The sequence below is a fragment of the Drosophila pseudoobscura genome, chromosome 2, assembly GCF_009870125.1.
Source record: "Drosophila pseudoobscura strain MV-25-SWS-2005 chromosome 2, UCI_Dpse_MV25, whole genome shotgun sequence".
Taxonomy (NCBI): Eukaryota; Metazoa; Arthropoda; class Insecta; order Diptera; family Drosophilidae; genus Drosophila; species Drosophila pseudoobscura.
Window position 1 is genome coordinate 8,420,497 of NC_046679.1, and position 25,584 is coordinate 8,446,080.

General features: G+C 46.0%; 1 protein-coding gene and 1 long non-coding RNA gene across 6 annotated transcripts in view; one reads left to right on the plus strand and one right to left on the minus strand.

Annotated features, from left to right (window-relative positions):
- LOC13036342 (nucleolysin TIA-1) overlaps nucleotides 1–25,584 on the minus strand; it is a 90,114-nt gene that overhangs the window by 23,379 nt on the left and 41,151 nt on the right. For all 5 annotated transcript variants that reach the window (XM_033385253.1, XM_033385250.1, XM_033385255.1 and 2 more), the window contains exon 3: nucleotides 14,384–14,471. In XM_033385253.1, the coding sequence (XP_033241144.1) occupies nucleotides 14,384–14,471 (88 nt within the window). The remainder of the gene's footprint in view (nucleotides 1–14,383; nucleotides 14,472–25,584) is intronic.
- Nucleotides 13,807–14,277, plus strand: LOC26534078 (uncharacterized). The gene is made up of 2 exons (XR_001451626.2): nucleotides 13,807–14,065; nucleotides 14,124–14,277. It is a non-coding gene; the product is annotated as an uncharacterized lncRNA (long non-coding RNA).

The following is a 25,584-nucleotide window of genomic DNA, read 5'->3' on the forward strand; positions in this document are numbered from 1 at the left end:
GGGATTGTGTCACTTTTTGGCTGACTTTTACGGAAACGTGTGTACGGGTTTTGGCTTAATTTCTTTTACGATTGCCTGCGATTTGTACAAAAACAATGCAACAAAAAAAGTTAAAGCCATCTAAAAGCCAACTCTCGATGGCCATTTAATTTCTGTAACTACAATCAGGCCGAACAAAGAATAAAATATTCCCCGCACAGAAAAAAAGGAGGAAAAACATTTAAAAAATTGAAAAGTTTAATGCACAACAAAACATTTTGCTGCAAAATGGCTGGAACTGAACTTTTTTATGGCAATCAATATTACAAAGCTCTCTGGATGGGGTCGGGGAGGGGGAGGGGGAGGGAGAGGGAGCGGAGTGATGTGAAGTGATGAAAAAAGGAACTTGTACCAATTTGGAGTTTTGTCATAAAAAATTGAAAATGTCAAAAACAACGTGGACGTCGGGGTCGCCCAAAATACGAGCGTGTATGGGTGCGTATCCGCGTGTGTGTGTGTGGCACAAACATGGAGTGGTGTGTGCTTATGTGTATCTGTGTTGCTGTGCGGCTGTGTCGCCGGCATGTAGTTGACATCATTGATTGATTTAGCTGTCAATTGCATAATCACTCAAGCGTTATTGTTGGACCGCTCGCCCGGAGCCATGGCCGGAGCCCAGCCTCTCCGCCCTTGACTTCCCCCACCTGCCCACACAACTGCTGTTTGTCTGACTCTCGACAGGAGAGGAGGGAGGCTTTGTGGCTGCCACGTCCACGTGTGTGGCAAATAAACCAGCTGCCCAGTGTCAGGCAATTGTCAGCAAGCCGCTGCTATTCCTGCTCCTGTCTCTGGCTGTTGGTGCTGCACTCTACCAGAGGGTATTCCAGATTTTTAGCAGATGTCTGCCACGCCGAGATGAAAGCACTTGCCGACACTCTAGAGCATATATGTTTTTCTAGATCAGCATCTATTCCCAAGACTGTTCTCTTCTCTGTTTAATGTCAAATACTGAAACTATTCCTGAAGCTCCAGAGAGCTGATGCAGACAGGACCAACATTGGATCTCTTTACCCTCTACCTAGCCCCTAGCTGTCAAAGGAAGGATCGGTTGCAGAATTTGCGGTACAAAAACTTATATATTTCTATACAGCAGATAGTATCTGCCGAAAGGGTGTCTACAGCATCCTCTATCCTGTTTCTCTTTGCTCTTGTTGTAGTTGTTGTTGCTGTTGTTGTAATAGTTGTAGCTTCAAACCGCAACAGCGCCAGCTGTCGGTGAGATTGTTACACAGAAGCGTCTGAGTCCTGAGTCCTGAGAGCTGGCTCCGTCCGTGTGTTTGCGAGTGTGTGTGTGTGTCTGGTGGGGGAACAATGCGTTCCGTGCTTGTGCATGCGCCTCGCATATTGGCAACAGCAATCGATGTGGCAACAAATTAACATGCCACAAATGGAAGTAATGGCCAAGTGTTAATTGTTGTGTGAGTGCCGCACATACACACACACACACACACACACATAGAAACAAACTGATTTTAGTATGTACCACAAAGATGGCTTCCGTTTATTGCAATTTAATAATGATGTGATTCGAAATTGATTAATTTTTTTGGCGAGGGGGGGTTGGCACATCCAAAATTGACCCAAAAAACAGAAAATCAAGTCACAGGAAAATAATAAATTACCCACAGTGAATGACCCGTTGTGAATGAATGTTTTTTGGCCAATGTCATTGTTATTCCTTTTCCTGGGAACCAACATAAGTCCGTGCAAATAGAAAAAGAAATGGAGGATCTGGGACCTTGGGTCTGGGTCTGGGTCTGGGCCTTGGTCAGAACCGTCCCGTCCACAGCCTGTCTAGGCTTGTAAAAAATGGATATGTCAACGTCCGGCATGTCAACAAGATAACAGTACAACGAAAGTGGACCATGCCCACTGCAGTTTGGCCTTCGTCAAAAAAAAATACGAAAACACCCAAAAAAAAGAAAAATGCTGAACAAAAGTTCAAATCAACAAAAGCCAAGCAACAATTGTGGGTGGGTTGCTGGCCTGGCTGATGTATTGCTTACCAAAAATCCAACTCAAAGTCAACGGAAAAGGCTGTTGAAAATATCTTCTTGGCTGCTGAATGGAGTCAAGATTAAGAAGCTTTTCGGAGGAAAAAGAGAGTTGAACCCATTTCGGATGAATGGTAGATGCCTGGGAGTATCTACCATTCTTTAGCTGCCACACAAGCCCGAGCACAAGCACAAGTGACGTGGCATGGCATGGCTCCATTGCCAAGTATCCATTTACGGTTTGGTTTATTTTGGTTTGGCTTGGTTCGCCTTGGCCATTGCATTTCGGCCAACTGCCTGCTTGCTGCTTGCTGTTGGTCGTGTCATGCCGGATATCCGCTGGAGTTGCAAGTGCACCGCCATAGCCATAAATCTTTAAGAAAAGAACAGCAAAAGACAAGTGGGACTGCAACAGCAGCTCCCGATCCAGTTGGTAGTGCTTTAATCATGTCACAGCACAGTGGCGGCCTGTCCCGAAACAACTTTTGCCCAAATTGCAGTGTCATAAAAGTTGTTTTCTCCTCTCCTTTTTTTGTTGTTGTTGTCCTGTTCATGGCCAAAACATTTTATCGCCCGCTTTGACGGTTGATGGTCTCCTGTGAAGTCCCGGCGGAAGTGCCTAAGCAGCTCGCATTTCTCTGCTGCGCAATTTGGTGCTAAATTTTTCAAACATTTCATTTCGTTTCGTTTGGTTGTTTGTCTTTTTTTTGCTTTTTTCAACATGCAAAATGATTTCGCGAAGAGCGAGGAGTGGTGAGGCCGATGTGAGCCAATGAGAGCTTGTTGCATTGAGAAACGCGTTGCAATTGCACGTCAGTGGCATGTTTGCACTTGACAATTCATTTCATTGTTTGTAGATTGCATTTGTCGCCCCAGTCCCAGTCCCGGTCCCGGCGCCAGCCCTAGTTCCAGCCTTAGCCCCCCTTTTCGAATTGTTAACGCAGACGGGGGCGTGGCCTTGCAGCAGCAGCTCCGAAAATTGCATTCGCAGCACGCGATGCGCGCATTTCACTTGTGGAACCCCATAGACCGACCGATCCTGCTTCTGCTTCTGCTTCTGGTCCTGGCCTATTCCCGACAAACACAAAATGCTCGAGTTTATTTCCCAGCTGCCTTTTACTTATTTTGCACTGTCGCCACTGTCGTAGTGGGAGCTGCCGCTACCTTTTTCATGTTTCTCCTCCCCAACCGCAGCCCGAACCTCCCGAAAACCGAAGGAAAATGCAATTTTCTTGGCATTTTTCGGCAGAGAACTTGAGAGTTTGTTGGGTTTGTGTTGGCTTGCAGTATGCACGTGGTCAACAGGTTATCCTGTCCGGGGTACTAGTGGTCCTTGGTGCTTGGTCCTTGGCTGGCTGCCTGACTGCCGCCTGCCGCCTGCAACGTTTATTTCCGCTTTTGTACCTTTTTGGCATTTTTGTTTTCCTTGGGCTAGGGCTTGGGCTTCGGTCTTTCGTCCTTGGTGCCTTTGCCATTTTGTGCATTCTTTTTTTCCCTTTTCGGCTCTCTGTGTGGGTTTGTTGCCTGTGTTGCATTGTGGTTTTCTCATTTATTTTGTGCTGCACTGAACACCAAAACGGCCGCAACATATTGCTTCAGTAGTTGTTGCTGCTGTTGTTGCTGCTGCTGTTGTTGTTGCAACAGGAAATGACTTCAATTTGCTGTTAACAAGTTTAAAATTTCGAAATTGCAACGGAAATACACAACATGATTTCCACCTGAGCAGGAGCATTGGCATTGGCGCACATAATTACTCAGCCGGAAAGGAGTTGAGTTTGAGGTGTGGCTGGGTCTTAATGCTCGCAGTTGTGACTTTATTCGCACAGATTGCTGTTGCAGGACACCTAAAGCGAATCCTAATCCGAGGGCCTTATCTTCCCCTTTCATTCAGGTTGAATCAGCTTTCACACAGCTGCTGCCCTGCTCTTCTCGGCTCTGCTGAGGCGATGAAAGGACGTAGCAATCAGGTTCGTCTCAGTCTCAGGACTTAACATCTTGCCCAGCACCTGGGCACTCGTTCATCCGCTTTAGCGGACTCCGACTTTCCAGCTACTATCCTCTTACACGAAGCTCCAGAAGCTGTTACAAGATGCCAATGAACTTCTTTCCTACATTTAGCTGTGGGTTGAGGGCTGGGTTGGAAATAAATTCACGCCAGTTGGAAAAATCATGACTGCTTCATAAGTTGCACTCCAACACAAGGTTAATATACTATATGTATATACTATATATATGTATGCATATTCATACGCTGAGTGTCTGGGTGTCCTCAGTTTGCGTAGGTGTAAGTGAGTGGTGTCCGTGATAAATCAACAGATTCATCACACCAGGACGACAGGCATCATCTGGTCCGGGCCCCCTGTCGAGACGACAGTGCTTGACTCGAGAATTATACAGTGAAACTTCTCTTACATTATACACCATATGCTACTTCTACTCTTGGATATTTTTTTGAGCATATTATAGATGGCTTTTTCTTTGTGTTTAGTTACTGAAAAATAATCAAACCAAAAAGGTATCTGTTCCGCATTCCAGGCACTGGCTTTTCTGGCTTTGTTTTCATCCCTTAATAATTACATGCCATATGCACTAAGTGGATTCCAGATGGTACAGATCCCAGACTTTTTATTCATTTTAAAAACTATATTAATTTCCCTGATTAATATGAAATTCCGTTTATGCCTAGCCGTGTTCAGTATAACTCTTCGGCTTTGTACAGTTTTCCGAATAGGTTTTTCTCGGAAGGCAAACAATTAAATGGGGAATCAAATTAACATTTTTAATTTACCTTCATGGAAGTGCTGGTCTTCCTTTGGCTTCGGTTTCCCATTCTGGGAATTGGAGGTCTCCATCTCTTCTCGCATTATAAATTGCCAACGTTTTTATTTAATTTGTTGTGGCTTCGCGCTTCACTTTTTTCTATTTGCTTTAATTAATTTGAGCGCGACTCACGAGGCCGTTCTTCTGATGACAGCTAGACAACAGCACGGCCCACACACACACTCTCACACTCACACTCCTTGCCGTACATATCCCCCCTCACTCGACCACTCTTTTTCCACTCCCACATGCACATTTTTATTACCTATTTTAATCATAAAAAGCGCGTGGCCATGTGGCACAGACAAATTGGCATTATCATGACAAGGGAAGGGGGCCACACGCCCTATCCTGGCCATGTACTCACATAGACATACCCTTCCAGAGGAGGGAAGCTTAACTGGCATTAAAGGTATTTTCATAATCACATCCGAGTCGATATGTTCTCTCTGTTTTGCGGATATCTGGCTTCAACTGTCGTTTTCGTCTTGATGTATATATAGGGAATACTCGTATATATATTCCCAATACCGTGGTGAACGAGTTGGGCCCAGATTCTAGAAATTCTTGGCTTTAAGTCGCCTTTAGGGTATATAAGGCTTCGACCTGGGAGGTTGTAATTACCTTCCTGTCATTTATATTTCAGTGCAGATGCGTAAGTTGATTATTAGCTGGTGTGTGAGAGTGGGTGAATTTCCATGTAGGGGTGGATTGGGTTCTGAGTTGGGTGTGAGTGGGCGGGGCATGTTGTTGCTATAATTACGGCCGTACCCAGATCCTCAGAACCCAAAGAGCAGACTTTGCTCATGGTTCATGCCCAGTTAAATACAGACATTAGGCATGCATAGCTATTTAGCTGTACAAACACATCTCTGCAGTAGGCTCTACAGCCCCCTAGCTCCCATTAGGGGTACTCCTGCCCTCTGAGAGCCATTTGTAGCTGGTGATTTCATTAGAGAGCTTGCGCTTGAGGATTTTGCCGTGGCTACGGCGGCATCGGCGGCAGCTAAATTATAATTCCGTTTCATGGCAGGCCCCGGAATCGTAATGTCCTTCGTGCGGTGTGCAATAACAACAAAGAAATGAAATTAGCTCAAAGGACAAATTAAGCGTGTCTCTGTGTAAGTGTATCTGTGTGTGTGCTTGTGTGTGTGTGTGTATGTGTGTGTGCGTGCCAAGCGGATAATCTAACGCAATTAATCGACTCGTCACTGTTTCACCCCCCACCCCACCACGCACCACGCGCCACACACCACACACATGTCACTCTCTCTCTCTCTGAACCGCCATGACAGGCGTCTAATATGCAAATTAATGTAAAATTACAATGCATCGCATAGGAGGCAGGTACCACGGCTACGGCCCACCTTTGACCCCAACCCAACCTTTTGTCTAAGGAGGCAAAGGAGTGGTTTCTGTTCATACGATCTAATTAATTTTAATTGCGAAACGAACTGTGGCTTTGAGTGAAAAAGATTAATTTGAAATGCATTCAATACGCAATTGTGTGTTTGGGGGCACGAGAGAGGCCGGGCCGTCGGCCCAATCAGACCGTACCCCCCAATGTACCCCCAAAAACAAAATGCAAATCAAATAGACATTATGCAAATTGTGCCTGGCCCCAAAAATACACATTAAATTGATATCAATCTACGGGAAAATAATTTAAATATTAAAAATGTATGCCACGAGAGATCCAAGGAAGGCCGAAAAGACCAAAGGGAAACCCCCAGCTAAAGCCCAGACAAATTCAATCAATCAAACAAGGAACGGGCCGAAAGCAATGCCAATGCCGTTACGTTGCCGTAATGAAGTCCTGTCCAAATTTGCCTTTTTCTAAATTAGCACAAATGTTCTTTTTACGACGATGAAAGCGGACAGGACACGGACACAATGGCTTCTGGGTCCTGGCTCTATCTGTGGACCTGACTGTGGCCCCGACTGTATCTGTAGGTCCGACTTTATCTATGGCTCGCCCTCGTTCTCGCCTCTGTCCATGGCTCTGGCTCTGGCTCTGGCTCTGGCTCCTGCTCTGGCATTGTCTCTAATTTCTCATTAATTTGCAAGCGAAATCAGTGAGCACGGCGCTACCTACCTACCTACTGTCAGTGAAATGACAACGAGGAAAGCGTGCGGCGTACGGCGTTACAGCAGGGACAAAATGTAACGACAAAACGAAACGAGGCAACAGGGCGTATGAGCACTCAATGTAAACAGCGGCCGTGGATGGGGGCGAAACAGAGATATAGATAGATAGAGAGAGAAAGAGAGAGAGAGAGAAACGACAGGTGGAAGGCAGGTGGCATTCGACTGAATGCTCGTCAGGTGTTTGCGGTGGTTTTTCGAGTATTTTGCCAGAGACCAGACCAATGCCAACCAGAACGTCAGCCCCTGTCCTGCCAGCGCCACTGACAAAGTCAATAGGAGACGGCACGGCGTGGACGTTGGCTTGAGGCTTGAGTCCCTAGTGGTTCTTCTGTCGCTCCTGCTCCTACACCTGCTTTTGCTTCGACTTCATTGAAAGGCGTTTATTTGGCTTTAAAAACGTAAATCAAATTCATTTAATTCTCCCTTACTCTCTCTTCTCGGCGTACCTTTGTCCGGCAATTACATGCCACTCGACACCTGCCAGACTCGAGACTTCAGACAGCCCGAGCAGCACTCGACTGCGGCAGATCTCCCCATCTGCACCCACATCCGGCAGCTCATTTTTTAGCTTGTATTTTAAATAAATGTTACCACTCTCCACCTACCTACCACCTACTACTTACCTGCCACCTCCATTCTACCATCTCTGTTCTGGCCAAGCGAATTTCCGCGCTTACGCTACTTTTGGCAAACAAAAGGCGCTTGACATTGCCCGCCATTCGCTTTTGTTGGATTAGCTTTGATTAGATTTCTCTTGTTTGCTGCTCCACTCTGCTCCACAGCCAAAGCCACACAACCCCCACAGGGTGAGGGAAGCGGGAATCCGCCGAGTGTCACTCAAGGGGAGCACGAGCCTCACCTGACCAGGCCAGACCAGACCAGAGCAGAGCAGGCCAGCTGCACCGTTGACTTTATTGGTCCCTGATTATATTATTTTGTGCGTCCTCTTTGCGCGCCTCCCTGTTAATTTTGTTCGACACCAACTTTGGCAGGGACATGGACTGGGGCTTGGCTTTCGTTCGTTCCAGAGGTCGTTGAGTACTTTAAAATTACATTTCCGGGTGGAAATTGCACCTGTGACTGAGTCTGAGGAGTGGGGACCGAGCAGCAGTCGGCCCATCATAAAATGGGGGCCACTCAATCTGTGTGACTCATTTTGTCAAATTATTTTGTGGGATTTATGCGTTGGCAGCCATTTTTTATTCGCTTACTTTAATGGCAGTTAATTTATTGCCAATAAATTTGTAGCCAAAAAGTTTAGACCAAGGCCGAACCGGAGTGGAGTGGAGCCTGGGTGGCGGGTAGCGGGGAGCGGAGCGATGCGAAGAAGCAAATTTTTATTTGCCCAAGTGATAAACTTTCAACATATGTGCGGGTCTCGGGTCGGGTCGGCTCCAAGTTGTTTCTGAGCCGCTTTTTGGCAGCAGCTCAACATGGAGGGGGGGCCCCCTCCCCTGACAGAGCCCAGACCCCAAGAAGAGGCCCGAAAAACTGCAGTTAAATTCAATTTGTGCCGCGCTGCCTGCAAATGACAGGCAGCCAAAGTGCCATTTTAAACGGCAGCCAAAAATTGTCGCCCCAAATCCGCCAATTTTCCAGCCCCCATCCACATTCACATCCACATCCACAGGGCCCAGAGATTCACATCCACAGTCCAGGGCTCGACGCCGCTAGACGACTCGTTGTCGTCTTCATTGCAGCATAATTTCTGGCGCGGCTTTGTTGGCGCGATAAAAAAGTTTCCTGTCCCTTATCCCTGGTTGTCCCTTTTATTTCCGTTGATTTAATTTTAAAAGGCGCCGCCTTGCCCTGCCCTCCACGGCCGGAGAAGAGAGAAGCGAAGCACTTTTATTTATATACATTTAGCCACTGCGGGGCGCCGTTTTGCAAATTGTTTGGCTTGCCAACAGAGCGCCGTTTAGTTGGCCCCAAAACGCAGGGCAAGACATTGTCTGTGAGGCTGTGAGGCTGTGCGGCCCAGTCATTCAGTCCAAAAGTTAGCCAGAGTCGGGCGCAGTTATTCAGTCCTTCATTCAAAGAGCAGGGCAGTCATTCAGTCTTCCAGTCTCTAAGAGTTAGGCAGTCATTTAGCTCAAGAGTCCGGCATTAAGTCATTCAGTTAGTCCCTCAGGCAAGCAGTGAGACCAGCAAGCTCTCATTCAGTTCCAGCGTCCAAAAGTCAGTCAATCAAAATTTGTTTGTCGTTCAGTCGTATATTCCCACAGACCAACAGTCTTTCAGTCCGAGTGTTTGGCAGTCATTGAGTCCCAGAGTCTGGAAATCATTCAGTCGAGGAGTCAGTCACTTGGTCATGGAGTCATTGAGCTTTTAGCACCACCGCCAACAGCTCCTCCAGTCAGGAATGGCACTTGTGTTTCGCCTTTTGTCAATTTTAATGAATTAATGCGTATTTTATGTGAAAAGTTGCCTCAGAGCAGCCGTGGCCCAAGTGTCGGCGGCACCAAAAAAGTTGCCGCAGCAGAAAAGTAAATTAAATAAATTTATGCCCAAGGGCTGCCCTGCCCTGTCCCGGCCACTGTCTATTATCTAAACATTAAACCTGTGCGTGGCTTATTGATACAAAGTCTGTACAAATTGAAAATGAAAATCGTTTAGCAATTTAATGATTGTGCAAACTTTCCTGCACTCAACCCCCATTAAAATTATATTGTAAAGTTTACAGAACCATGAACCATTTTCCATTTTCCATTTGCTTTAATTTGCATTCGGCTTGGGAGTTTTGTTGCTGCTTTAAAGACGACAGTTGGCCCCGATCTGGCAATGATTTCGATACGCAACTTTCGCCTTGGACAACTTTTGACACTTTGCCACAAATATAAATCGTCGCAGGCGGAACAAAAAAAAAGTGTCGAGGCTTTTGCGGTTGCAACCCAAAGCCTGGCAACTCTCATTTTTCACACTACGCACAAGAAGAGAAGGAAAGGCGATAGAGGATTAGGAGGAGGCAGGAATGCCACCCACCCCCACCAATGCAGCGTGGAGCCGAAGAGAGAGATGCTTGACTGATTGTGCCGCGTTTTGGGGCAAAAGTTTTTCGCATTAACTTCCGCTGCACGCCGCGTCGCATTTGAATGCGATTTTGATTTGTCATTCGCCGCCTTGCAACAAAAGCCGACGCCTACTTGGAGCTTCTCTCTCAACTTTTTCCACCATTTCCGTTGCAGCAGTGAGTCGGGCGCCCACTTGTCGCCGATCATTGGTTTCCGTTGCCGCTGCTGCTGCCGCTGCTGCACTTGCTCCAAGTCCAAGTCGAAGTCAAAGTCGAACTGGAGACGTGCACAAGCGCATTTTGAAGTTTATGAAAAGGCCGCGGCAGAAGGGTACAGAGGACCAGTCGGAGTACCAGTAGCAGTACCAGGACCCAGGACCCAGGACCAGAAGCTGAGCCAACTTTCTGAATAGATTAAGTTGAAAGTTTTGCTCATTTTCAGCATCGCCCCAATCGAGGGACAAAATTATATGCCCCCCATCCCGATCCGCCAGAAAAATCAACGTAATGATGTCGCCGACAGGAGGGCAGACAGCAAACCAAAATCAAAAACTTTCCCAAGTGTCATTAAAAGTAACTCCCGAAAAAATGAAAGGCTATGGTGCTATAGGGTTTATTTTCACTTCCTGCAGTCCCGAACTACTATCAACTATTATCTTCTTGATTTGCTTTCTCGCAAAAGGACTTTTCTGTTCTTGCACCTAAGACCCTTACAAGTTTGTGTAAAATTTGGAAAAATGTGTCCCCCTTCCTCCGCAGATATTGCGTCAAAGTTTTGTACAAAGGCCTAGTTAATCCTTTTGTTACACACAATGTAAAGATGCCAATTACCGACCGAGTCGAGGGCCATGGGTCATGACTCACATAAATCCATTTGATAAGTATGGCAACAATATCATGAGTAACCGCACCAATCATCATCTCGAATATTGGCCGAACGTGTCCATGTATATCGATAGGGATAGGGATAGGGAATAGGAATATGGCTCGTGGCCTTTCCAATCAAATTGCCCATTGTCCGGGTCTGCTTTTGTTTTATCTTTCGCTTTATTTATTTATGAATAAGGATATCCAGAGTGCCCCAGCATATTGCATGTAATTAATCAGAGGCATTGGTACGAGTGCGAGTCTATTGGTTTGGTTTTGCGGCAACTGCATCAAACAAACGGACGCAATTTGTGCCGGAGTACCGCAGCCGGATAATTGAATTTCCGCTTTGTACGAGTGCCATCAACGAGGAGGAGGCACTTCATGTCTCGGCATTTCTTGCTGGTGTTGCTGCAATCGATGGGTTTCTCCGAATTTAACTAATTGGGCAGCACAAGGAGGCATTGCCTATAGCATGGAGAATGGTGTCGGGGCCCCTTGACTTGGATTTTATGTTGATCCTTTGACCGGCCAAATAATTAATTAGCTGCATTAAAATAAGCACACAGCCAGAACCAGAACCAGAGCCAGAACCAGGGCTGGACCTGGCTATAGGCTGTGTTTGGGTGATGTGTTTTATGGCCATTATAAGAATGCCGTCTTCAGAGAAGGAGTTGGATATGGAATGCCACATCATTATATTGTCTAATCGGATTGTGGTGCCGGCGCTAGCCCATTAAATGGAACAGAACTACCATGTGGTATATTATACTCGAGCATTAATGCTCAAAGGGTAACGCAATAAGAGGCAGAGTGGCGAATCATGCGATGCGATCCGATCCGCTGATGGGAAATCAGACAAGTGTGCTCCTGGGGCCACGAGGTGGCGCATGATTTAGTAGGAGGGCCCGGCCCTGTAGGGGCGGGGTGTTGATTGATTTGGAAACTCAAAGGGACCTAATTATTTTGAGGGGATTATGATTTCTATGGCCGAGTCGGGAGAATATCAAAGGTATACAATTAATTGAAGGATTACATTTCCTTTTGTTCCGTGGCCCCCCCCCCCCCCCCACTCATGCTCGACTTTTCTAATGAGTTTTCCTCGATATGAAACAAAGAAAAACCACAGAAACTTTCAGCATATACACATACCTGCATAAATATAAACATATCTATATAAATCATAAGATAAAACCAAACCACTTGCATTTCAGGGCAAAGTTTTTCTTGTTTGTTTGAAAGTTAAGTCGGTTAATTAAATCCAAGAAGGGGGAGTGCCCAAGGCGTAGGGTGAAATTGTTGTATAAATTTCTGCTCCTTATGCAGGACTAAATGAAAATTCACCCACGAGAGCTGTTAACCTGATGATGAAAAGTAGGTAAGAGGAAGAAAGCACCGACGACGCCGACATATTTGCGATTATTTCCCACGCGGGCACTCAAAAAATAAGGAGCAATAAATTAAAAGGCAAAAGGCAAAAGACGACGACGACGTTGACAACATCGACGGCGGTGTCCTCTTCGTCGCAGAATGGCAATCTTTGAAGCTCCGTTTCCCTCTAAGCCCCAAGGCAAACCACCGAGCAGAGCAGCGTAGAGCAGAACAGAACAGGACATAGCCGAAGCGAAGCGGGGGCCACTTCAGGTGTAAATGAAAAATGTAATTATTTCGTAGATTTGCGCTCTGGCCATAAAATAAACATGCGGAAGGAACAGAACATTCCACTATTTACCCATGGAGAGCCGCGGGGGGACAAAACGCGCCCCAAAATCCAGAGAGGAACTTCAAAAGGGCAAGCCCTCGAAAAATGTTGAATGTACATTTGGTCCCCTGCACTCGAATAAATAGTTTCTGGCGAAATGAGTTCAACGTTTTGAGCCAGCTGAAAGTCTCCAAGAAATGAGAGCAAACAACATGGGTGGAGGGGAGGAAGGCACAGGCAGAGGCAGAGTCAGGATGAAGGAAAGCCGAGGTAAAAGACGGAATCAGAATCACAGGCGAAGGCAGAGGCAAAGGCAGAGGCAGGAAAGGGAAAAAGGTGGGGGCTGTGTGGCAGAGGCAGTCGCCAGTCTGATGCTCATTAATTAAGAAAGTGGCAAATGAAAAGCCTGCGAAACAAGCTACCAATTCCAGCGAGGGGTGGATGTCTTTTTGGCTACTGACCTGAGCTCCGGGCCTACATTTGGATGGATGTCCGTATATATTTATGTACATACATATATACTCGTACAAATCCGTTTTATTTGCTTTCACTTGTTCTGCTCTAATATTTTTTTGGGGCATTCGTTGGGCGTTTGTTTGCCCCGACATCGTGCCTCGTCCCACAGCTCGTCGACAGCTGCTTGTGGCTTGCCACAGCTCCCCATTGCATTTGGCTGTTGCTGGAGCTAGCCTGTCCCGCCTGCTGCCCACACCCTGCTTCAGCTCAAACAAAAAAGTCGAAAATTAAATTATTAATTTATTGCCCGTTGCTCAGGGCTCCCGGACCACCGCTACCCCCCGACGCGGCAGGGCTTCAATGGTCCATTCACTCATGCTTTTGGGAAGGAGAAATGAAATAATTTTTGCTGCTGGGTTCGCGGTTTCCTTCGACTCGCTAATTATTCATAAATTAAGGCGTAGATAGGCGCTGGAATGGGAACCAGAGGCATAGACAGAGTCGGACTCAGAGGCAGGACTTTATTTACCATTTGTTTGTTTATTTAACAATTTGCTGTTTGGGGCTGCACAAGTGTGGCAAAATGTTCTTTGATTGAAGTTAATGTGCCAGTCGAAATATAATGTAGCTGAAAATAGTTGAGTGCTAGGGATAGGACAGACATGTGCCTGTCAAACCAGGTCATCCTTAAAGGTGTCTTGACCCTGTAGAAGTTCGAAACGTACCACAAAGAACTCCAACAAAGATACTACATCCTTTGTAATCGGTTTTTCTTTTCTTGTCAAAAAAAAACTGGAGAGTTACTATATTTTCTATATTCTGTGTGAAAATTTGTTATCATTCGATTTGTATTATGCCGCCGCCAACGAATGAGGGGCCCAATGCAGAAAGACGCCGGTACAACTGGGTTTTGATAGTTCGTGTAGCAGCACTGATTTTGGCGGTTGCGACTTCGGTGATATTCGTCATTTACATTTACCGCAGATACAAATGAAGGCGAAAAAACACAACAGAAGGAGTAAGTAAGGAGTAAGTACTGAACTCAGCTGAACAAATATATGATATTCATTACTTAACTTTAACCCAGGGCCGCGCCAAGGAAGCAAGCACCCAACATGTTTTCGATGGAAATAAAATAACATTTAGTTGTAACATAATAATGTCATAATGTGCCGTTTGTTGCCATTTTGTTGTACTTAACTTAAGATCAAATGATAACTTAAATATTATTTAAAACATTACTCTTCTTGCATTCATTATGTGCACCCGTGGCCCCCCCTTGGCACGGCTCTGCTTAAACCCTTATCAAAAATTGTCCTTTGATTTTAATTACAATTTTCTACTTACGATATTTCTCCGAATGGGGTGAATGCGTCTTTCAATTGTTGTGTCTCAATTTCGGCACTCAAGTCGCCCACAAAAATGTGAAACTGCTCTGTAAAGACAAAAAAGAAAGACAAATGTTGGGCCAATTAAAATGTGTCCATCTCAAACCAAGTTGCTCCAGAGTCGTGCCCCAGAGCCGATGATGGCTCAGACAGACGGATACTTGAGATCCCCACGTGTGTGGTGGGCTGCCTCCTGCCTGAAGAGGGAACTGTCTGAAATCGCAACGTACAATTTCGTTCCGTCCCAGCCCCAGCCCCGGCGCCAGCCTTTACTCGGTTTCCGCTCGGTTCGGTTCGGTCAGCGGCATTTGACTCGTCGGCGTGGTCGGTGTCTGTTGCTGATTTGGGGCTTGACATTATCAAATGCCGCCTGTCACAAGGGCTCCCAGCCCAGTGTCTGCCGTCCCCTCCCCTCCGCTCCACTCAACGCTCCTCTGCCGACTGGCCTGTCTGCTTGGCTGTGCTTGTCACTCTCGTTGCCACTTTGGTTGCTGCCGCATGGCCCTGGGTCTATGGGTCTATGGGTCTATGACTATTTTCGGAACACCCATTCCCATTGCCGTGCCCTGGCCAGGAATTGGTGCTCTACTGCTCCGGCTCAGATTGCAATGTGCCAACAGCTGAGAGCAGGTGGACACGAGTGGCATCTATGGCCCGGCACAAGAGCCGGCAACGTGTCATGTTTGTATGCACGCGCTGAGACCAACTATCTATTGCCCACTCATTGCCAGGATATGTGTCTCTGGTGAAGGTCCTATTCCAGGCCCAGGCCCAGTAGCTGGTTTCGGGATTGTGGATGGACTCTGCGGCTGTCCTAGTCCGGGAGTTCGGCTCGCGTCCGTGCCAAAATGACATAGTTTCGCATTACAAGGAAATTGCACTTGAATGTGCCAGCCAGTCGGTGGTGGTGATGGTAGGCGTGGCAGCCACCCACTTCCACTCCCACATCCCGACCCCCGACCTGCCCCTGTCCCTCATCATGTGTGCAGTGGAAACAGAGTTGACAAATATGCCAAAAAAGAAAACCCCCAGCGACATGAATTACAATTCTGAACAGGCTGGAGGGGGGAGGTAGGTTTTACCAGCTCCTGCTCATGGCCACGTTTCAGCTGCGCGTCGTCCCGTAGCTGTTCGTCCTGTTCGTCCTCTGTCCGCTCGTCTGTCTGTCCTTTTGGAGCGACAGGAAGTTGTGCTAAGCGTCATTTCCGTTGTTTTGAGTGATTGCAATTGAGATACGGTTTTTGTGGTTTTCTTTTTCGGGGGAAAACCCTGGAATCTAGTGCCATGGTGGAGATCGCAGGGACGGAAGGACTGCTCTGTGTCCGGCCCGGAGCACGTGTTCTGCTCGTTCGTCGTCGCTTTTCACTTAAGCGGTTTAAATTGCGGAAGATTTTGATGTGGCCTAATGTGCTGTAAAATTTGACCTTAAGCGAAAGGATTACGTGGCATGTCCCGGAAAAATATTTGACCTTACGCATGTCGCATGCCGCATGCTGCATGCCGCGTGGAATGTTGCCATTTTGATGTTGACACTCGAATGCCTTTATCGCGGCGGTAATAAATTGTATGGCAAATCCCCCAAATCAATCGTTGGCCAATTTATTTTATGCAATCTCTGCATCTGACAAATTCTCCCTAAAAAAGCCCCAAACCCAGAATCGCTTTTTCCCCCTCCCCCCACCGCCCACACAACAATTTATTGCCCTAACTAACAAAACTGCAGCTGCAATCGGATATGCATTTACAGAGGGACCCCACCAAAAAGGAAGCAGAGCCCCACTGCACCCACAACCCATCCGCCCATCCACCCATCAGATCCAGCAATAGCCCCATTAAATCTGTCCGTTACAAATTGTTGTTGTTTGGTCAGTGGCAAAACAATTTGAACAGAGCATTTTATTTGCCGGCGGCAGATATATTTTTTGGTGTATTTTATTTTGTTTTATTTTTGCCAGCGCTTGGCCAGTCTATGAGATGAACCGGACCCAATGGTCCGGGCCAATTAAGTTCCAGTCCATAAAATTTGCATCAAAAGGCGACCATTGACCTTTGGGCGTGTCTATAATTAAGAGCCCCCCCATACCCATCGAGGAGACGAGGCCCTGCAGCTCAAAGCTCGAGTACCAGGGCCTGGGCATTACGCATTGGGGCTCCACAATTAAAGAGTCGATCCATTAAAAAATTCGGGCCAACAGCAGGCGACCAAAAGCTAATGGCCAAAGGAATATTCGCAGCCAAACACCAGGGCTTGAAAATGAGCGAACATCAAAAACAGGACGAGCAGGGTGGCAGGAGGGCAGGAAATGGGGGGCAGTTACAGGAGCAGCAGGAACCGGGAAATGTAATTCGACATAAAAATATCGTAAATCTTAAATTAGAAATTTCGCACATTAAAAACTTGGAAATTGCATTTGGCTTTTGGATTCAAGTTGGCTTGGCCCCCGTTCTCATTCATGAAATCTGGAGGCAAAAGGCGAAAAATCCCAGAGAAAACACCCAAAAAAAAAAGCAAGCTAGACCCTCTGTTTTTGTTGGAAGTTGAATGAAGGATCCCTCTGGCCCTGGTTTTGGGTCGGGCCTGCATAAAGTCCATTGGCGCACATTTTTAATGAGTTGGACATAAAAAAGTTTTAGCTTTTCAAAAGCTGGTGCCGAAATGAAGCCAATGAAACCTTCGCAGGGAAAGATAGAGCGAGAAAGAGAGATTTAGCCAGAATGGTAGATATAGCCAGAGAGGGGGAGAGATAGAATCTTGGTCTGTGGGCCATTGTCTCTGTGGGGATTTGAGTGTTGTCCTGCTTGTCGTCTGCTGTTTTATTGCATAATCGTGAGTCAATCAGCGACCTCCGGGAGCCTTCGAATCCTCCCTTATCCTCCCTCCCCTATCCGCCAGCACAACCTCATTGTGGAACGCGTTCGTTCGACCTTCGTCAAATGCACGTCAGCAAATAAATACGTGCTGCATTTCGCCCTGACCCTCCCCAGAGAGAGAGACACGCCGAGGACAGGGAGTGCCGAGTGACGCTCTGGTGTTGCCCCATGCAATTAAATTTCACTTCAGTATTTCCAGTTTCGCTTTAATTTGCCAAATTTAATTGAATTTCGAGAACATCAAATTGCGCATACGCCCCATGCAGTCAAGAGCACAGAAAAATTTGTCCCGAACATCCCATTGAATTGCGATAAAAATTTGTGTGCACTAATTTCGTTGGAAATTATAGATTTGTATGGTAATTCGCATCAATTTGACGGCACTCCTAATGCACTCGATCATCAAACAAATTCAAATCCTGGCCGGCCATCGAAAAACGTTGCTGTTCAAATTCCAAAAAGGTTGTAAAATATTTTGGAATGATGTCGCATTAACTGCAGTGTGCCAATCGAAATAGTCTGATGCTCCCATTAGAGACCATAAATTAGCGATTGGAGAGCGATAAAGCATCGATTAATATCTGGTTTCAATAGTAGTGTGTGACGAATGCGGAACTATAAATGCTCGGAGTTTGAGCTTGAGTTAGAAGAGCCCATCCACTGCCCTGTCGCCATTCTACCACTTGAACTCTTTTTTGTTTGGTTCCTGCCTTTTTATTTTGTTTTTGGTTCTTTTGGGTTTTTGGCGCTTGTCCAATGCGCGAACTGAAACCGGAGTGACTACAAATGTGGTTGAAATGTACGCGAAAAGCGGCAGACCGCAAAAGTAGCTGAACAAACACAAATGTGCCGGGCCAAATCGACAGAAAAAGCTGGTAACAAAGCGCATAGGTATAATCTACAGGCTTGAAGGATACCCATTGCTCCCCGAGAATGTGCATATAATCTGGAAATTATTTCAATTTTAAATTATACTAATATTACCCTTTGGGATTTCAGAATGATTTCACCATTCCAGGAGGTGCCTCGAGTATTGTATACCTCCTTTCAGGAGGTATGTTGGAAGCATCTACCGCCTATAAAAATCATCAGGATGGAGTGCAAGCATTGGGATAGGGTGTTGGTGGAGCAGAGGTAAACACTAATACATGGGCGTCCGACAAATGTGACGGACATGGACATGTGTACGCCTCCGTTATGCGCTTGTCCCCACTCCATGTCTCCCGCTTTATACATATACATATATAACTATGTGTGTGGGTGGCAGAAAATGCAAAATGCAAATACAAATACAAACACAGATGCTAACTAACCACAGCAACATGGCTGCACATCTACATATGTGTGTGTGTGTGTGTGTGTATGGGTCACTCATCGTTTAGAATGCTATGCAAACATATGAAAATGGAGATTTCAATTGGATGGTCCATTTTGATGTATTTTGTACGGAAATTATGTTACAATGCCTTTCACTCGCTTGTGCATCTCATCACCCAACAACCCAGCAATTACGATGCTCCTCTACCCTCGCACCACCATCAGCAGCGCTTGCCCCATGGCAAGCGATGAAAAAAGATGAAGGATAATAGCATCGGATTGCCCAGAATTTTTCACATGAAACACTTGACTGGGAAAATGCATTGCCTCTTGAATTAAATCAACAGCAACTCGAGCTGAAAATTCCTTGTACAAAGCACCTCGTGTTCAGCTGTTCAAGTGGTCCAGGCCACATTATTGCCATTGGCAACGCATCCGCTTGGCCAGGACCAGGAACAGGACCAGGACCAGCAACAGCCACAGCTACCGTTAGCCACTCATTGTTGTCGAAATATAATTCATGGCATAGTCCGATGGGTTGCATCCTGGCGCATCCTTAACCCTTTGCAGGGAAATTGAATACAGTTGAGTTCAGCGAACGAGAGTAGTATTTGCTATTCGAAATTAAGCATGTGGTTTGGCTAGGGAGAATATTTTGGGCATAGTAAATTGAAGAGTATAAAGATCTATAACCCATGCACATTCCATACGAGTGACTGGTGTTTGACTTGTTATCTATAACAGCTGTGATCTAACTGTATTGGCATTATAATTAGTATCAGCACTATTTATTCTCACAGCTAACCATACCAAGCCAGATCCACCTATAAATTTTTATTCTAACAATTTGAGTTTTTTAGAAATTATAATTTTCTAGATAGTTTTAGGTAAAATGAAATGTTTTCTATTCAAACGATTCCCAAACATCGTAGTCAACATTGTGGGTCTCATAGTTTTTGGGGTCTGTCGAGTTCCGCTTTGTAGTTGGGATTGTCAAATGGATTTTCAGAGCCGCCCCGCCGCCAGCCCGCTAAAAGCGAGGCGGAAAAGTGCCACAAAGTTAAAAGCGTTGCCGGTACAGAAGCAGGTGTAGGTGCAGGAAAGAGCAGAGCAGAGCTGGTGTAGATCCTGAAAGCGAATGGATTAAAACACGTGAAGCACGCGACCTCAAAGCGCATTATTTGTTGTAAAAAAGTATTACACACAGACACACACACACACAGAGAGTTAGAGTGAGAGTGAGAGGGGACTGAAACCAAATGGCATACACAGAGAGAAAAAAGGGGGAGCTGGAGGGAAAACCTAATAAGCTTTTGTGCAATTGCAAGCCATTGTGCTGCCGCTTTGCCCCGGCCAATCCAACCCACAGAAAGCTAATTCAAACACCTGCCACAAAAGGTATACGTATATATGGGAAAAAACCCCGCGTCGAGAATATGCAAACGTCGAATGCGGCACGGCGCTGGCGCTCGACACAATGCAACAGAGAAAAGGGAGAAAAAAAGCGAAAGGATTTTCCCCAGCCGCAAATGCATCCAGCGCGTAACATTTAGCCTGTGGCAGGGCTGATGGGAAGGGCTCTAGAATGTGGCTGGGCTGGGATGGGCTGGGCTGGGCTGGGGAGGGGGTGGTGGTGCATTAACACATGCGCCAATAAGTATGCAATGCGCTGTGACATTTTTAACGCGCCCAACAAAGGCACCAACAGAAAACAACAACACCCTGGCTATAGTATCTACCGCTCTCCGCCATCTCCCTATATCTCTCTCTCTCTCTCTCTCTGTTTCTCTCTGGGTCTCTGAGTGACTGCCTGCATCATCCTGGGTGGATTGCCGCAGCTCTGACACCGTCTGTTGCACAGGAAATCACGATTACAGTGAGTCAAAAGCACACACCACCATCACGAGCACCACCGGGAACGAGCAGAGACAGAGGCAAAGGCAGAAGCATCAGTTGCAGGGTGTGTTCGCGTAGACATGTCGTTGTTTGTTGGGTGACAAAATTAGATTTAAATACGAGTTTTCCGCGCCTGTGAAACGCTTCCAGCAAAATGTCACCGCATGTCCTGCTGGGGTATGCTCCATGCTTCAGCACCTGCTCGGAATGCTCCTGCTCCTGCCCCTGCTGTGGATGAGAGCCTGCTCCTGATGAGGACGATGAAAATGAGCTGTCGCCTTCTTGTCAGCATTGTATTAGTTGGCATATGTGCCAGTACATGACAGACTGAAGCGTTCAAGCAATTGTTTTTCTGTAATACATATTATATTCCCTGTCAATCTAAGCAAGAGCTCTGTAGCAGAACGCTGCTTGCATCCCAAATAAAAATCAAATTTCCAACCATATTTGCGTTTATTTGAAAAGTTGTTCAATAAAATTCGAGGAGAAAAATGGAGACAATCGAACTGGATTAAGTTATATAGAAATCTTATAATAATTCCCATAGAAATTTCCAGTAATCCCATTGCCATTCTCATATTGTTTTCTTCTTGAAAAGCTTTTTGATTCGTGGAAAATTATCGATCCGATTACTCTCATTAAAAAACATTTCGTCTCTGTTGCACTATTATGTTACTTTTGTTCTTGCTATTCCTATTTTGAGAGCTTCGCTTTCCATTTCCGCCCATTGTCTGTCAATCGACAGGGTTCGCTTTCCTTCCCCTTCCCCTTCCCCTTCCTTTTCCTTTAGCAGTACGCTTTCCTCAGTTACACAGTTCCACTGTTCCACAGTTCCAGTGTCTTTGTCATTATGAAACGTAAAACGAAAACGATTTACAGTAATGCCAACACTTTGCCACCAAGGCAGTGTGTTGCCTGCCATGCCACGCCACTGTGTGTGTGTGTGTGTCCTTGCACCTCCTCCGCGCTGTCGCTACCCTACATTGTTGTTAAATGAAGAAAGTATTTTTCAAATGCGAATTTCCGTTATGCTCCTCGCTCCCTGAACATGAAGACATTTTTGACTATTGTCTGTGGAGGAGAGGAGCTGGAGCTGCCAGCCGAAGACGTAGCCGAAAACGGCAACAAAGTCGGGGGCGAAACTATTGCCAATGACAACGAAAACGACAACGACGACGACGAAAACGACGAGGATGGGACGGCGGATGGGGGATGAGCACGACGCTGATGATGGCAAGCGTTTCCGCTATCCATACCCTATTAGAGGGTATCATGATAGTAGACAGGCAATCGGACTTACATCGAATATGCCATCATCACCGCTCTCTCTGTCTCTGCTCTCTCTGCGCTCTCTATCTGTTTTCATCCAAATTCGTTCCTCAGTTTTATAGGCTAGGAATAGAATGATCACCAGGAAAAATGAAGACTTTTATCTATGATTTTCGAAAGAACGATTGATCTGAAAGGGTATCTTAAGCCTCGGCTCACAACTCTAGCCTTTTCTTTCTCTTTGTCGCTTTGTTGTTGCTGTTGTCATTGTTGCTGTGTGCGCGAGACACAAAACATTGAATGACATTATCCTTTATTGCTTATCCCACGCTTTGCTCTCTGTGCGCTCTATTCTCCGTGTCCGGGTCTTGGTCTTGGAGCGGGACTTCGTCAGCAGCTGCGCCTTCTGCCCAACACATTGGCACGCAAGTGGTGGAGTGAAAGCGGTCTCAGGGTCTCGGGTCTAGGAGAAAAGTCAAAAGGGCAGACGCGGCGTATGCGTAATATTAACTAGGACCAACGGGACGCGACAAGCGAGCGGTTGAAAAGATCGAGGGCACTGCCAGCCCGGCCGCATTGTGTCCACCAGGACAAACTTTTTCATTTCCCCGCGGAAAAATTTTCAAAAATTTCATTTCCCAACGACTGAAGGAAAAACTTTGTGCCAAAGACATAGAAACTAGTTAGAAGTGCGGATATGGGAGAGGGAGAAGGAGGAGGTGGAGGCGGAGGAGGAGCAGGAGGAGGGGCCAACAAAGCTGAAAAAGTCATGTCGTTCGTTTCCTAGACGCTCTCTAGCTCCCTAGCACTCTTTTTTCCCCGCTTACACAATCGCCCGCTCTATCTTTCCATCTCTCTTCCACTTTCTATGTGCCTCTCTCTTTCTCTCAACACACACATACACAGAAACGCATTTTACGAAATAAAGTATTCAAATAAAATATGCTAAAATCTTTGAAGTACTTCAAATAGCAAAAAGTAGAAAAAAGCAACCCAAAAGAAAACGCCACTGAGAAACAGTCGAAAAGTTTTGGCCTTATACAATGAGATAGAGAGAGAGGGAGAGAGGTGGAGAATTTGATAGGGAGAAAGAGAAACGGTGAAAGCAAAACTCCGCATAAAAGGCATCGAAAGAAAAAAAGAAATGGCAGCCGAAATGGCAATAGCAAAAGCAACGGCAACGGCGACGGCACAAAAAAGTAAATATCATTTATGTTGTCATAACGCGCAATGCCCTGCAACCAGCGCCCACCACCCACCACCCACCCGCTCTTATCATTTGAATTTCCTTCGCCGACGTGTTTGTCGAGCTGGAGCCGATAAAGATGCGATAAAGTGAGAACAAGTTTTCCGGGACGAGTCGGGCGGGGACAGCGGACGGGGGGACGAGTCGCCGGCAAAAGTTTTGACCGAATTTTGACTTTTACGTCGCCCGACTTGACGGACATTATTCGGCAAGCAAAATTGCCAATTTGTGTAAATTATTGCCTCAACTTGTCCTTGTCCCTTGTCCAAAGTCCCCATGCCCCAGTGTCCCAGTGTCCACTATGTCCTGTGAAAGGACCAGTCAAACTTTGTCAGCTGCCTGCTTTCCGGTGGCTTTGAGAGAGGGCGAGAGCAGAGCAGACAGTCGGCGTCTGGCTTTGTGCCTTGGTCAAATGAATATGATGTAATATAAATTAATTTGATTATTCCCATCGTTTCATGACATTTCATTTCTCTTGCTTTTTACTTTCCGTCCGCATGTGAGTGGGTGTGGGCGTATTGCCCCGCCCCCTTTTAGCATACTTAATTAAGCAGAAACATTTCGCAGAAGTCGGCAGAAGCGCAGAACAAAAGTTGAGGCTACTCGTACAACGCATCGCAAATTGTATTAAAAATTCATACGAGTACGAGTATTCCCCTCGAAAATTTGTTCTTCTAACCGGAGAGCAGGAGGCCTGCACACATGTAACATTCACAGCTGTTAGATTTAATTTGACTGCAAATAATATATAAGGCGCCCTGGTCCTGGTCTTGGTCGTGGTCGTGTTCGTGGTCCTGGTCCTGGTCTCTGGTATTTGTCTTGTACGGGTATGGTATGCCATTGTTTGCTTTTGGCTGCCGGGACAACTCTCGGGCGCAACTCAAACACTCGACACTTTCGTGTTGGCCCAGAAAATTGTTAACGAAAATTGTGTAATGCCCGGCAGGCTACAGGCGGCAGAATTTATGCATTTTAAATGATATGTGAAAATTTGAGTGCAGCTCCAGCCACATATTAGTCGGCCAGACACAGTCACAGATTCCCTGTACATACATATGTATGTGTTTTTCATGCGAGTATTTGTGGAGGATGTTTGCATTTGCAACCAACTTTTAGGCGCAAATTGTCGCCAGATTATATTGTCGTGTATAATGCTGCGGCAAGTCTGCAGGAAATTGTCCACATGCCAGACGATTTTCCCAACCATTTCCCATACCGAACGCTCCTCTCTGACAGATCCTGATAGTTGGTTTTAATATTACTGTGTTGTTTTTTTCCCCCGCTTTCAATTATGATTGTTCTGATTATTTTAATGTTTTGCGCAGACATTTGGTGTGGAAATGAGTTTGTTTTCTATTGTTTTGGATGATGCTGTTTGTTAGCTTCTTTTGTTTGAATATTATTTATGGTTTTTGCCCAGTTTAAAGGCCCGACATTCATTGATTACACTTCATTGTCGTTCATTTGGTGGCAGGGAATCTATGCACATCCACAGAGCGGGGTGGGGACAAAAAACAGCGGATTAAAATATCGAAAAATATTGATTGCGAGGATTTCCATAATCTTTTCTCTGAGATAAAAAAACAGTTGCACATAAATATGTGGCAATCACTTTCATAGAACTCATCTCGAGGCAGCGGAAAAAGGGGTTTCATTCGCCTCTCTGTCCCTAATATAACCTTCTGCTTGGTGGCAGTGACAGCATATGGACAAAAAAGCCGTCGATGCATGATTGGATAAAGTACTTATGTAGATGTTTGTATTGCCCTGTTTCCCTCTGATTGTTGACGGCTTAAACGTGGCCAATTTCATGTTGTAGAACGCTGTGGTTCAGGTAGCATTCCATTTTCCTTGTTGTCCTTCTTCCAACTAAATTCTTCTATTGTCCCGTGATTGTGGAAACTTCATAAAATTGTCATTTTTGCCGCAGTGGAGAAGTCCTGGTCACGTTTATTGCTCAATCGTGGCAATAACGTTCAATTGGCCAGAACCTCAAAAAGTTCCAAGCCCAGCGAATGAAGCAATATCAAAGCTGAAGAGACAGCAAGCGGCAGGGGCATGCAGTGCCTCAATGTGCCCCACAGAATGAGTGCCAGGGAAGGTCTTTCTGGGCAATTAGAACGACAAGATTGTGCGATAGACCCATAGCAACCACAAAGGCTATTGCCAATCGTTTTTACGCATGAAACCGGCTATATTTTGCATATTGCTGGAAGTTCCTAACCCTTAACCTATGGCTACTTTGATTCCTATTGATACTTCGCTCCCTATCCCATTTCCCTTTCCTTCATTGATACTTCTTCTCTGCCACACTCGTATACGGTCTGGCCACGCCCTCGTTTGAGCCAACTTAAGGAGAGCCAAGGCAAGCCAAGCCGCATTTATTGATGTCTCAATTTCCTTTGCCAAATCACCTATTACAAATCGACAGCCAGCTCGAGTGGTGCCATTGCTGGTTCTATTGCTGGTACTGGTTCTGGTTCTAGTGGTGCTGTAGCTGTAGCTGGAGCTGTAGCTCTTGGAATAGCTTTGTTGGTTTTTACAACTGATGATGCTGCTGC